The sequence below is a fragment of the Talpa occidentalis genome, unplaced genomic scaffold (genome assembly GCF_014898055.3).
Source record: "Talpa occidentalis isolate TD23 unplaced genomic scaffold, MPIMG_talOcc4v2.1 talOcc4.2, whole genome shotgun sequence".
Classification (NCBI taxonomy): Eukaryota; Metazoa; Chordata; class Mammalia; order Eulipotyphla; family Talpidae; genus Talpa; species Talpa occidentalis.
The window spans coordinates 91492767-91507452 of record NW_023602073.1 but is presented as its reverse complement, the minus strand read 5'-3'; the positions used below and the strand labels follow the sequence as shown (position 1 = coordinate 91507452).

The 14686-nt window shown below is 35.2% G+C and overlaps 1 protein-coding gene across 2 annotated transcripts in view; it reads right to left on the bottom strand.

Moving 5' to 3' along the window:
• DOP1A (DOP1 leucine zipper like protein A) overlaps positions 1-14686 on the bottom strand; it is a 72307-nt gene that overhangs the window by 28808 nt on the left and 28813 nt on the right. For both annotated transcript variants that reach the window (XM_054698995.1, XM_054698994.1), the window contains exons 12-18: positions 13616-13730; positions 12669-12902; positions 7359-7980; positions 6462-6736; positions 5089-5241; positions 2317-2417; positions 743-1002 (exon numbers count right to left, since the gene is read on the bottom strand). In XM_054698995.1, coding sequence (XP_054554970.1) covers positions 743-1002; positions 2317-2417; positions 5089-5241; positions 6462-6736; positions 7359-7980; positions 12669-12902; positions 13616-13730 — 1760 coding nt within the window. The remainder of the gene's footprint in view (positions 1-742; positions 1003-2316; positions 2418-5088; positions 5242-6461; positions 6737-7358; positions 7981-12668; positions 12903-13615; positions 13731-14686) is intronic.

The following is a 14686-nucleotide window of genomic DNA, read 5'->3' as shown; positions in this document are numbered from 1 at the left end:
AGGAGAATGAGAGTTTAGGTCTAAATCCATCACTTAATCAGTGGTGGGATTTTGAGAAAGTCACAGCCTCCTAAGCATCAGATTCTTGCTCAGGAAATTAAGCTGCTTATTACTGGCCTCACAAAATTATTTAAAAAATACAAATGAGATGGTTTCCTAATGTATAATAAAATAATCTGAGGCAATTATCCCTGTATTATATACGTGATCACATGACAGCTTGTAAAGTGTGGCCAGCATAGTAACAATGACTATTTACCAAATATTTATGATATGCTGGTCACTGCACTAAGCATGTCACAAGCATGACTAGATCTAATACAACAAAACAAAATCCTGACAGATGGGTATTTTTATTCCCATTTTACAGATGTGGGAAATGACTCATGAAATATATATAAGCATTGTAATTCCCAGGGAAGTATCTATAAAATTTTGTAGGACCAAGACTACTAAATAAACATTTAAGGTATCTTCATCAAAGACTATCTCTGACCAGAGCTATGCTGATTCCTCCCCTAAAATAATCAGCTGATAAGAAAGCCAAGTACTCTAAGATGGTCATTGCTAAAATACATTCTGACATGGCCCACAAGCACATCATGAGTGCATGCAAAGGGGAGAAAAAAGCCCATGGAGAAAATATCACATTCAATTCTCTTGCCAATTACTGTGGCATTCACCTCTCTATTTTAATGTCTTAATTCTAAGAAAAATTGTACTACTTCCATGTGATATTCACCATTGCTGCAGGCAAAATTTTGCATGAAATGCTTGTCACTCTCTTCTCCAGGATAACAGGGAGCCTTATTCCAATAACGTTCTGCTTGTACACGCTGCACTGAAACCCTCTGAGTTTTGGGATGAAGCAGAAGCAATAGCAATGGTTCCAAAACTCTTGCGATATCATGTCTTTGTAGGACTTGGTTCAACCAGGCTTGTCCCACAGAGCTGGTAGAACCATCAAGACTGTTAAGGCTATCTAACATGATGAAAAGTGACCTACAATAAATACCAATAATTAAAATAAAGAACAAAATACCTATTTTAATTGTAATACTCCAATTTTATGAAAATTAATATCACTATAAAGTTATGTTTATTATTTTGCATTAACTTTTTTAAAATAATCATACTTCAAGATAACTTTGACCACAGTATTTTAATAATCTTAATCCATACAATCTCAACAGATACAATGAGGAGAAAATAGTTCTTTTCCCTTTCCTTATATACTTTTGTTTCTTGAAATTTCACAAGCATACATTTATTTTATAATATAAGAACAGAACAAAAATTTAGTCATGTTTTAGCAACACATTCCTGTTCATAAAAAAAAAAATAAAATAGTGAGTTTCCTGCAAGACAGCACTATTTCCCTGCTCCCCTGCTCCCAGTTTCTTTCTGAGTTAAAGCTATGTGTGTATTTCAAGGAAAGACCATCTAGGTAAGGTATGGAGATCAGAAAACCCAAGATCTGGGCTGTCCACTTTATTTCATGGGTGGTCTTGGGCAAGCCACTTAACTTTTCTGGGCCTCCACTGCCTACTTGTATGATAAGGTGTTCATTAAATTAGACATAGTATTTGGAAAGTGCCTAGACCCTGAGTCTTGTACATTATAGCGTTTCCATAGCCAGATCACCTAAAAATTGTGATGCTGCTTGAGAACCACCAGCTGAAATAACATCCAGTAGAGTACAAATGGGATCCTAACTAGGCTTTAAGCAGAGCTATATTTCTGGCCACCTTTGAGTCCTGTTGGTGAAACTAACTTAATCCACTACATGAAAGTCAATATAAAAGAAAGTTAATGCCAATTTCACTTTGGGTATGAATCATCTAAATAGTCTAAACAAAGAATCAAAACCACTCTCAGGCAGCTATAGATTCTTTGAATTCATGGAAAGGATTTGTTACTATTTTAGCTATAGATTTCAATAAGTCCAGTTCAGGAAAATAGGTTAAGAATAGCTGGATTAGAAGCAGTTATATAAACTACTGTTTATATGCTGTTTCACTAAATGTGAATATAGATTCAAGTGCAATATACTTTGCTGTATCCATAATATCTAATAAGTTATGCTGCACATATTAAAGACTTGATGAATAGTTGTCCAATGAAAGGAATAGAACTAGAAAGGGAAAATCTGGTAGATAAATGAAAATGTCATGCAGTTTAAAACAGGTTAAATTTTTTAAAAATATTAATAAATTCTCTTTACAAATCTGTACCTTCTAACTTCCTAAACTGGTCAGAGAAGTCAAGAAAACAGACATGAATATGACTAAAATCTGAATACAAAATGTAACCAACCTGTCAAAAGAGCGTGCAAAAGATGAAGATTTATTTATATGGAGGTCCCTTGTTAGATGCCAAAGAACTGCAAACTTTGCATGTGCTTCCATCCTTATTTTCTGAGAAGGAATATGGGAGATGAAATTATTTCTCCCTTGAAGAAGTTATTTCAGCAAAATCAAAGGAAATATTTAAGAGTGTTATATTCAATGTTCACAGTACTCCAATACATGCTGAAACATACTTTATGTATTTTGTAGAAGTAGAAATGTAGACACTATTTCAATAGAGAAATATAAAATTTGGGCCTCCCTGGTGGCCTAGGGGTTAAGTCTCAGTGCTGTTACCTCTGTGGCATGAGTTCAGTCCCTAGCCAGGGAGCTAACCTACATATGGTGCAGAAGACAAACTTCTCTTGTCTCGCCTGCTGCTCCCCTTAGCAGTGTACTTCAGTTAATCTGCCTGTTCTGCTCCCCACTCTGTCTTTGGTGAATTCTCTCACCACCCCCTGTATCTCTGGCTTACACCCCAGTTCTTCTATGCAAAAATAAATAAAAATTTAAAAAATATATAAAACTTAAAGGATAATCTCCTATTGCCTCATAGTTTACACTAAGTAGTTTATGATAATATTATATAGCAAGATAGAAGGAGCTAATATTATACATGTCATGATATCTCAAATGTAGGAAGTACTAGTCCCCTCATTTTAATGTAAATACTTAGTAGAAAAAATTGATTTTATTGTATCATATAATTCACTTTTGCTCCCAGAAATTATTAATCACAAATGAATTTATCATCACTTACAAATCTGCTTAAAAATTTAAACACCTAGAATTCATTTCTAAAAAATTTTATGCCACTTTTGAGATTTGGGAAAGAGTGTTATAATAACACACAAAACAGTATAACTAAAAAACTACCATTTTGTATTTGATAATATGTATTATTAGCAATCAAGTAGAACTTGTGATATTATCAAAACTTTTATAACTTTTCTCCAGTACTTGTTGTAATACTTCAAGTAAAATCAAGGACTGCCACTGTCTAAATAGCTTTTAATATGTCACTGGAGTGCTTGTTTTTTTCTGTGCAATCCATAAATGCTTTCCCTGTGAAACCCGTATTTGTACATCAACCAATACAAAGATGTAAAAATGAAACTAATAAAAATATTTTAATTGTTTTTCATGAATTATAACATCTTTATTCAGAACTTAGAATTATTTAAAAATTATGTTACACAAGTAAACATTTGTCTGAAATTTATACTTAATGTAAAATAAACTATTAAATACACTTTATTTAAAACTATTTCTGAAAAATTTTGACAGAATGCATTAAAACAGTAATAGAACTTTAACATATTTCTTAGAATAAACTTTCTATTTCTCTCATTTACTCCTTCATTTCCCATATTAACCCTCTGATCTTCTCCTCTACCAAAAGCTTCATTTATTCAACACAATATGGCGAATTCAAGCAATATGGCGAATTTTGAATATGGCGAATTTTGAATATGGCGAATTCAAGCTCACTAGTATTTTTTTAAAAATTATAAATTATTAAAGGGCCTCCCCTGGTGGCACAGCGGTTGAGCGCTGGGCTGCGAAGCTGCCCGCAGCCTCTGCAGCACTGGTTTGATCCCTGGCCACCGCGCGAGGGTCCCACATGGCATGGCAGAACTTTCCTGCCGCCCGCTGCTCCCCTCAGCAGTGTACTTCCTCAGTCTGCCTGTTTTGCTCCCCACTCTGGCTCTGGTGAATTCTCTCACCCTCCCGCACTTCTGACTGTACCCAGTGCTTGTATGGATAAATAAATAAATCTTAAAAAAAAAGAGGTTAAAAAAATTATAAATTAGGGCAATCTACTTCTAGAAGCTGTTGGATAAAATGTTCAATTTATAATACAGAGCAGGCACAGGAAGACCATAAATTCATTAAACTCGCCTGAAGAGGACAATGAGAATGATTTATTCCAGCTCCTCAGGCCAGTGTACTGCTGTCATTTTATTTATTTTTATTTATATATGCACACAAGAGCTGGGATGTGAGCTGGAGGTGCTAGGGGGTGGGATGAGAGGATTCACCAGAGACTGAGTGGGGGGCAGAACAGGTGGATCTACTAAAATATACTGCGAGGGGAGCAGTGGGTGAGGCAGGAGAGATCTGCAGCGCCATGTGGGTAGCTCCCTGGTCAGAGATCAAACTCATGATGCAGTGGCTGCCCATGGCTTCATAGTGCTGAGACTTAACCCCTTAGACCATCAGAGAGGCTCCTGTGTTTTCATTCTAACCAACCTATGTATCACTTTATATGTATTAGAATATTAGAACACAAAGTTCTTATTTTGGATATTTATTATCATACAAATAATATAATCTCACATATTAGCATAACTTAAAAGTGTTAAATTATACATTATTTCATTCCCCATGCATTTGTTAATTACATTAATTGATTCTATATCTGAGTCCACTGATTCACCCTTGAATGACCCAAGAACTTAAACCAGCAACAACTTTAGTCTGGATGCTACCCTTAACTATTATCCTGAACCAAAAAATAAATCCAGCATTTGATTTTAGGTTACTTGATTTTTCTTATTCTCATGCTTTCATGAAAACCATTCCTCTAACAAGAAAAGAACACATTTAAAGATATTAAAATCACTCAAATTGAAGCTATATTATATATCATTCAGATATTAGATGCAATTATTTTACCTTAATTTATTTATTGGTACAATGGGAACAGAAGGAGGTATAAGACAAGAGGAGACTTTACCTTATCCTTATGAGTTAGCTGCTGACTTATAACATCCTCACAGATGCTAGAAGAAGGAACCAAGTTATGTAATTGATAAAATAGTTCCACACTCTTCTGGTGATGCTGAGGTGTCCCATCTCCTAGTTGGTCCCACAATGTTAAAGCTACATGCTATAGGAAAAGATGTAAAAGTGATAGTGTTAGAAAACCATAAACGAAAAGTTATTAACAAACATTTCTTTCTAGGTTCACCTATATCTCTGCCAAATGTGGAAGGTATTTAATATTCATTATACCACTGGGATGAGATTTAAAAGTGTAGCTTTCCATCTGCCCACTTTCTGGTCATCCACAGTCTCAAAACCACTTTATTTATTTATTTATTTATTTATTTATTTTTAATAGAGGCATGTTTATTTATTTATTTGTTTGTTTGTTTGTTTTGTTTATACATGCACTGGGTACAGTCAGAAGCGCGGGAGGGTGAGAGAATTCACCAGAGCCAGAGCGGGGAGCAGAGCAGGCAGAAGGACCGAAGTACACTGCTGAGGGGAGCAGCGGGCGGCAGGAGAGGTCTGCACGCCATGTGGGACCCTCCTCCGGTGGCCGGGGAGCAGCCGGGGATTGAACCAGCACCACAGAGGCCGCGGGCGGCTTCGCAACCCAGCGCTCAACCGCTGGGCCACCGGGGAGGCCCTCAAAACCACTTTAATAGTCTCTTAATGATATTTATTTTAAACATTAGACACGAAAGCACTTTCTACAGGGCTTAGATAAGTCTCTACTTCACATTTTAGTGACCTAAGTAATGCTATTATTTATGATTATATGCTACAAAGTAAAATTTCAATTTAGATAATCAACTCGAGGAATAAAGCTGAATGGATGTGGGGCCTCCTTGTGGTCTAGGGGTTAAGTCTCAGCACTATCATTGCGAAGGCCTGAGTTCAATTCCTGGCCAGGATGCTAACCCACACATGGCACACCAGAACTCTCCTATCTCACCCACTGCTCCCCATAGCAGTGTATTTCAGTAAATCTGACTCTTCTGCTCCCCACTCTGTCTCTGGTGAATCCTCTCACCCCCTGTACCTCTGGCCTACACTCCAGTTTCATAATAAATTAATAAATCTTTAAAAAAAAGAATGAATGCATTTCAGAATGCCTTAATACTTGTATTAATTTACCCTATTACCTCCTTAACCTTACCTATTTTCTCCTCACAAAACTGGGGACAAGATGGGAAAAGCAGTACAGATCAAGTGTGGTATCTATTTCTATATGCTATAATATTAAAAGGTGTCAGTTAAGTTGATTGATTATCTCCTTTAAAATCCCTGCTAAGCACACTCAATATTATCTCAGTCATGCATGTATTTCTTTGAATTTACCTTAAAAAAGTCCGTCTTCTCAGCTATGTATCTCAGATTACCCGGAGTGAGAGGAGGTCTAATAACCACAGCTACTCTTCCCTGGTTTGGACTTAAGGGCTGGGCAGGCTCCACACTATTGATGTTTTCCCCAGTGACCATGGCCACAGACTGAGTCAATCCTACCAGGTCCATGACTAGTGAAATAGCAACACTCTGCACACTGAAATCACTTGCGTGGCTGCACGCATTCATTAGAGTTTGAAGCCACAGTGGAGGCTGCACATGCTCCCAGTCTGAAACAAAAGATGGAAGACAAGTTTATCACATGAAACCTTTCACTTATGTTTCAAGTTAATAAAAAAAAAAAAAAAGGCAGCTTTACTTAACACCTTGAGGCCTTGCTCTGTTAATAAATTATGGTTTCTCATCTTGACTAGAGCTTTAAGAAAATAAAGTAGAAACAAGAATTTCACAAACTTTTTTATTATGTATTTTTCTCATATTAAGTCATATTGTCCTGTCTGGGAGACAGTATAGTAATCAACAGACTTATGTAGTTCTCACTGCACTATGTGTGTGTATATATGAAATTAAATAAAAAAGGAAAACATATATGATACTAGCCATAAAAAAAAGAAGCCAGTGGATCGAAACATTAAATTACTTTTCTCAAAAGAGAGTTGCTTTCTTTCATAGTTTTTACTCATTTATAAGCAAATTTTGATAGGTATCAAAACCACAATCTTTTCCAATATATCAATCTCCCCATAATGACAAAATTTCATAAAAAAAATTGGAAACTAAAATAACACTTTTATTATGTAAAAAAAAAATCCCAGTTTAAATATCTGAGTGTTAATTAAAAGAGAGGTGTGTTATAGGAAATATTTAAATATAATAAAAAGAAGACCTTACCAGTTTCTGATTTTTCAGAACGTAACTCTGAGGTATGGCTCCCCTCAGCAATGTAAACTGGGAAACTTGAGCACTCCAGAAATAGCTGACAGGCTGCAAGGAAGGAGGAAAGGTATTCTTTGGAAGTTTTTTGTTTACTTATGTTTCTCTCTTTTACATCTCCATGTGAATCCCTGTCCCATTTTGAAGCCTCTCCTTGCTCTCGACTGAGATCCCCTTGCTGATCTGTAGCCAAAGCCTGAGAAAAAGATTTACTCTGAATGATATAGAGATTAATAAGTCTGGTAAGAAACTGTTGGACATATTCCAAGCAACACTGCATTGCAGTCTTCTGGACTGTCTTCCCACTTCGGGTTGCTGTTCCCTGAGTGATTATGGGAGGGGGCTGGATAGTAGTTTCTTCAGATCCCACAGTAGAGGCTGTTTCTGTCTCAGAAGATGTGCTACCAATTGGGATGACAGTTGCTCCATGTCCCTCACTCAGTTCTCTGTCAATGTCATCAGTGTGCTCTGCCTGATACTGTATAAACTCAGTGAATCCACTCTCTGATGATCGACTACTTGGTGGATTTTCTCCATCTTCAAACACTTCAGTAGGATTTTCAAGAGAAACTGATGATACCTGATAGAAATTAAAAAGAGCAAAAGGTTAAGTAGCTAAACGTACATAACAGGAATTAAAAATTAGAAATAGCTATATTTTGAAAGAAGTCAGTTTTAGATTATTCACAATTTCATCCAAATATTCAGTTGACCTAAAAACAGTTTCCATAATTGATTCGTGTCTATGAAAACTGGTAGAAAGTATTGACATGATTCTAATGGATATATTAATATAGGGTCATCATTCAATATTATTCACTACATGCACTTGATAAGGTTAAGTTCTTGAGGGCAAGATTTATATATGTATAAATTTCTAGAATATATGTCCTTGTTTTGAAACAGCTGAAGGTTGATATAATCTACTTCATGAAATCATTTTCCTCATATTTAAGCAATGCAACAAGGAATGAGATATGCAAGTTAAAAAACATCTAAAAAGTTAGAAATTAAATAGATCATCTTTTTTCACATGAATGTGAAATTTTTGTCTAAATGTACAAAGTAATATTTAATTATTGTTGTTTCTTATATTATTTAAGCAACTAATGAAATAATATTATATACCAGACACTGTACTAGGTACTGGGAGTGGAAGGAATAATTTATAATATAGAGAACATAAAAGACAAATAATTACAATATAAACAAAAAAAATGAACCAGTTAATAGCTGCAATGGATTAACTGTTCTCTCCCCTTATAATAATATGATGAATAAAATTAATGAGCAAATTTTCTAGTTTACTCAAAGTAAACAAAAGTTGTACATTATCATTAACTCCTTGGGTGATTGTACTAGCCTATAATTTGAATGGATTCAAACTGCAGATATGCACTAAGTGCTCTGCTGCACAAAACTGGGTGATACCAGAAGTTCCTTACTTCAGTGAATGACACAAGTCATCAAACCAGGAAGATAAAAACCTAATGGTGATTCCAGGTAACTTTTCCACCTCTCCTCCTACATTGACATCAGTGTTGTGGTTAAGGGTGCTGGGTTGTGAATCAGCTAAGGTTCTGTGACCTATTAGCTAGCTTGGCAAGTTATTTAACCTCCCCAAACCTCGGTTTTCTAAACTGTGTAATAGAGATGACAATAATTCCTACATTTTACAGTTGTTGTTAGCATTAAGATGTATATTTAAAGCACTTGGCATAGTACCTAACACTTGGTAAATACTGAATGAAAGTTAATGATCACTCATTACCCTTAACAATGCATTACTGTTACTGTTTTTTCCTCCTATATATGGCTAATCCATCAATTTATTTCCGTCTTCACTCTCCCATCTTATTAACACAAGTCATATCCACCTCTCACCTGCACTACTGCAGGTCTCCCCAAATCCATTTTTGTTTCTCAGTTCCATACTCCACACTGCAGCCAGAGTAATTTTTCTAATACACAAATCTGCCTTTTTCCCTTCAGTGTCTTCCCACTGCTCCTAAGATAAAGAATAAAAGCCTTAGTACAGTAAAAAGGCTGATAAGACCTGGCCCCTGCCTGCCTCAACAGATGTCTCCTCCCTTCACTCCCTTGTGTCTAATAGCCTTTACACGTGCTCTTTCCTCTGCCAAGTGCACTCTTCTTTCCACTTCACTTCTATTTGTATTTCTCAAGGGCTGCACTCAATCCCTATTCAAGAAAGTCTTCCTTGGCTCCCAAATTAGATCAGGTCATCCCATATTCCATGTTCCTAGCATTTTTTATTTTCCTTCATACATTTCCACACCTATAATTAAATGTGCAATTATTTGTTTAATGTGTCTCCCAACTAGAAAGAAAGGATTGAAAAGGGCAGAGGCTATAGCTAGTTCATCACTGGATACCCAGTGCCTTACACAGAACGGGTGCTGAATGAAGAGAGGCTGTTTTTTTCAGCTTCAAAGGTAAGAAAACTGAGGCTCAAGGAAGTTAAAAAGAACTTGCCCAAGGTTACAGCAAATAAGCTTAGTAGAAGATAGAAGAGCTCAGATTAGGTGATTCAAAACTTCAGGCTCTTTTTACCATAGTAAATAATTGAAACAGTACAGATCCTTTTTTATTACAATGCCAAATCTTAGAGATGACTATCAGAAATGAACTTCTTGTCAATTTTTCTCCTTTGAAAGGTTAACAACCATTTAAATTTTGTGCAATTCAGCTTTTAAAAAAAGTCTCAATTACATGGTAAAATTGTCATTAGCTTATTACTATAGTTATTCTGTATTTTTTTAAATATAGAGATCATAAAGCAATGGACATTACACAAATATAATACAAGTTATAAATTTAAACTTGCACACAGTTATATTCAGTACTATATTATAGAAATATGTTTCAGATTACTTTATAATAAAATGTCTTTCTGAAAATGGAAAGGAATTATAGGTTTGGATATTTGGGTAGAGAGAGTCAATGCACTCATTTTACAGACAAAGAGACAAAATAAGATTTTTAATTTTTTGAAGACTCATTTCTTTCAATAAAGAGAATATATAAAATGCCTTCAGCTTTCAAATATGATCAATTTTCAGACATCTCAGTAACAATAATAATATTGTGCTTCAGTTAAAAAATGGGAAAGAACCCACAGGACAACCAAAGAGAGACCGGGAGGATGGGGGAAGAAGCATATTACATTTTATTATATTTTAATGAAAGGCTATTATTTAATTTTCCTTCATTTAATATGAATGAATGTTCCCATTTACCTTATCTAAATCTATCAATAAGGGCTTCTAGGTATTTTCTATACAGTAAATATACACATATTTGGATATGCCATTGAGAAAAAGCTAATGTCATTCCCTTACTCACACTTTTCTCATTCAAATGAAAAAGCTTCAACAGCAGGTAATAACCTATTTTAGGCATTTAGGTATTAGGTATTAAGAAGATCCTAGATACATAAATTATGGGAAAATGCTGTAACAAACAATTTTCCAACAACGAGAATCAATATACATCACATATATGTAATAAGCAAGTAGAATGGAAAATGAGAGACAAGTATTAGTTTATGCAGGATAATCCTGGCACTGAAATTGACTGAGGGCCAGTCAAGTTCATTTTATATATGAAGAACAATATGTTTAGGAAAAAAGTTTTTTTTTTTTTTTTTAATTTATTTATTTATTTTACACAAGAACCAGGGTATAGGACAGATGCGCGGGAGGGTGAGACGATTCACCAGAGACAGAGTGGGGAACAGAACAGGCAGACTGATGAAATACACTGCTGAGGGCAGCAGCGGGCGCGACAGGAGAGGTCTGCTATGCCATGTGGGAACCTCGCTGGCTGGCCGGGATAAACCAGCGCTGCAGAGGCTGTGGACAGCTTCACAGTACAGCGCTCAACTGCCTGTGCCACTAGGAGAGGCCCAGTTTTTTGTTTTCTTTTAAAGATTTATTTATACAAGCACGGGAATACAGGCCAGGGGCACGGGAGGGTAAGAGAATCCACCAGAGACAGAGCAGGGAGCAGAACAGACAGAAGGACTGAATACACTACTGAGGGGAGCAGCGGGCGAGACAGGAGAGGTCTGCCATGCCATGTGGGAATCTCCCTGGGAGGGAAATGAACCAGCGCCATGGAGGTTGCTGATAGCTTCCCAGCACTGCGCTCAACCCACTGCACCACCGGGTAGGCCCAGGAAAAAAGTTTCATGATTAAAATTTGATGAAAAACATGAGATCATCCTGATAGTATATTTTGCCTGGATGAAAACAAAAACAAAAAAAAAAAGCCCTGAGAAAAAGGGCAATTGTACAAATCCAGAATTTAGATAATGAACCTTATATGCTAGAAATTTAAAATCTTAATAAAAAATAAACAAATTTAAAAATCTATGTTTTAACATAGCACTAATATTGAAGAGTAAATAACTCTGGGTTTCAAGAACAGTATGATCAAAAATTCAGTATATGGGGGAGGGAAGATATGGGGGTGGTGGTATGTGGATAGATTATTGGTAGGAGGGCTGCACCTAAGGGGGATAATAGCTATAGAAAGATGACCTATGATGTAAGAAAAAAAAATTAGTGTATAGCACATACAGAAAGAGCCAATGAAATTTAGAGTAAAAACTTTGTCATTATGGTAGCTACTGGTCACATGTGGCTACCGAACATTTAAAATGTGGCTGATCTGACAGAAACTTTAGTTTCTTAATTTAGTTATCAGAAAACTCAAGTATGTTTAAAACAGCTTGGTATGTGAATCTAATTTTTCAAATGTAAATTTTATGAAATTAAATATAGATCAAGTATTTCTATTAAAAATTTAATATATGGATGAAGATATAATGTAATTGTAAAATACACACTGGAATATTGATGACTTAGTACAAAAAGGAATGTGAATACTTGGCTAATTTTTTAATATCAGTTTAGCATTTAATTATATGTTGAAATGGATAACATATTAACTATTTGGGGCTTAATAAAACTGAAAATGTTTTCATTGTCTTTTTTTTTTTTTACTTTTTAAAATGTGCCTACCAGAGAATTAAAAATTATGTATGTTACTGGCATTTTATTTCTACTTCAAACTGATGACACAGAAAATAAAAAATGCATTAGAGTCAAAAGCTCAGAAGATAATCTGCTGCCACCAAATTTGATCTAGGAAAGATATACTGATATTTAAATAATAATTTAACTTAAACTGTTCCCTTTTGAAGAAATATATTTGGTTTAACAGGTAAAACAATAACATGCTTACCTTTTTATCTTGCCATTCCTTGACTGAGTTGTTCTGTCCACTTGGAAACTGTAATACACCTCCAGTGCTGGCAGATAACAGTGGAGGCTGAACCTTGCTAAGTATCTTTGAACAGAGTCTGAGTGAATCAGTAAGTTCAGTCAAGTGCAATGTCTGGAGATGGCTTGTCAGGGCAGAAACCATCCTAAGCAGCAACTGGGGCAAATGTTCAGTCTGAATCTCAATGTAAGTCTCCTGAAAATAAAAAAGGAAAATAATTAAGTTTAAACAATGTATAATCCAAAGTTATTTATTTTATTTCAATCTATATAAAAAAGGAAATAATTTTACTTATCTACAATATTTTATATATCATGCTCTTAATTAACATTATATGGTCATTTTATTATTAATGACTTAAATTTCCAATCACAAATTTTCAATTTACTTCAAAGCCTTTATTATAAAATAACCCCATATATTATAAATAATGTAATCTGTTATATTACTGAAATTAAATGACAAAAGTGAAAACAATCAATTAAAAACAGACTGAATGTCATACCTGACACAGTACTCTCATACTTCTAGTAGGCTTCAAAATAAGAAAGCAGAATTGAGAGAAGAGATAAGAGGAAAAGATTTCCAATACTTTTCATTTAATAGACAGAATCATTAATGAATATAAATACAGCATTATACTATATATACTAACCATTTAAAATTTCAATAACATGCAATTATGAAATATATTCCACATATTACTTAAGACATGCGTGTGTATGTATTTATGTATGTATGTATGTCAGGACAATCATGAAAAGTTTTATGAGAAAAAGCTATGCCAAAGGGGAAAAATTAATTTTAAAGATAAAATTATTCAGACATGAGATTTATATCCAATATGAAACATTTAAACTGTTACTAGATTTTCCGAATTTTTTTTTTTTTAACCAAGGTAGTCTTACCAAAGAAACTATATCCAACAAAAAATCCACCAGTAAGCAGAAACTGGTCAGCTGTAACTCAGATGACTCACTACTATCTCCAGGCCCAATCTGCAGTCTGGCGTGCAGTGTCCTCCTAAAAGGATAAAATTCAATTTATCAACTATACTATTATCATTGAGTGATAAGGATACACAAAACAACAATACTGTCTTTTTAGTGAGGGCTAAATCAACATTGGGGAAGACAAAGTAATGTTCTCATGATGAAGCATATTCCCTTTCTCCAGGATACTGGCATACTTCTGGTGAAAATTCTCAAAGCCAGGTTCCTAGGCTTCTCCTTTCCCTGAAACTTCCATTCTCTACTTTCAAGTGTTTTGGACATGTCTCACATTTTGGTATTTTCCCATTGCTCCCATTACTAATATTCTGCCCTAGTTAAAATGCATTATTTGTTGTTTAATTTCTTGTCTCTGGCCCTCGGTTTATATCAACTTGCCCTCCAGGATTGCTATCCTGCCCCAACTTCTTTCTCTCATAGGCAGAATGCATCCTTTCTTCAAGGTTTGTTACCTCTTCCAGGAAGCCTCTTCCCATACAGGGACAGGAATCATTTCTCCAACATCATGCACATTATATCTTGCTCTACACTCTGAAGATGCAAAGTCCCTAATCAACAAGATATATAAGCATATAGACAAACACAACAATGTGACAGTGTAGAATAAGTTGATTCTGACAGGAGGCCTTCTGAAGGAGTCAGGGAAAGTTATTGAAAGGTGGATGACCTTACCAGACAGGAAAGAAGGAAGAATATTTTATAAAGAAACAGCACAAGGATCAATAGCATAAAAGTTAGCTATAGTTTAAGGAATAGCTAAAGAAGGGTGGATATGTGTATTTGTGAATGAAGATGGAAACCCAGGCTAGTCTAGAGCCAGCTGGCAAAAAGACTCATGATTCCTCTACATTTCAACCACATTCTAATCTCTCTATTAAGGCATTGTTACATTTAGTTTAATACTAGGAACATGTGTGTGCATGTCATACTTGTTCCCACTATAAGGTCTTTGAAGAAAGGGGCTATTGC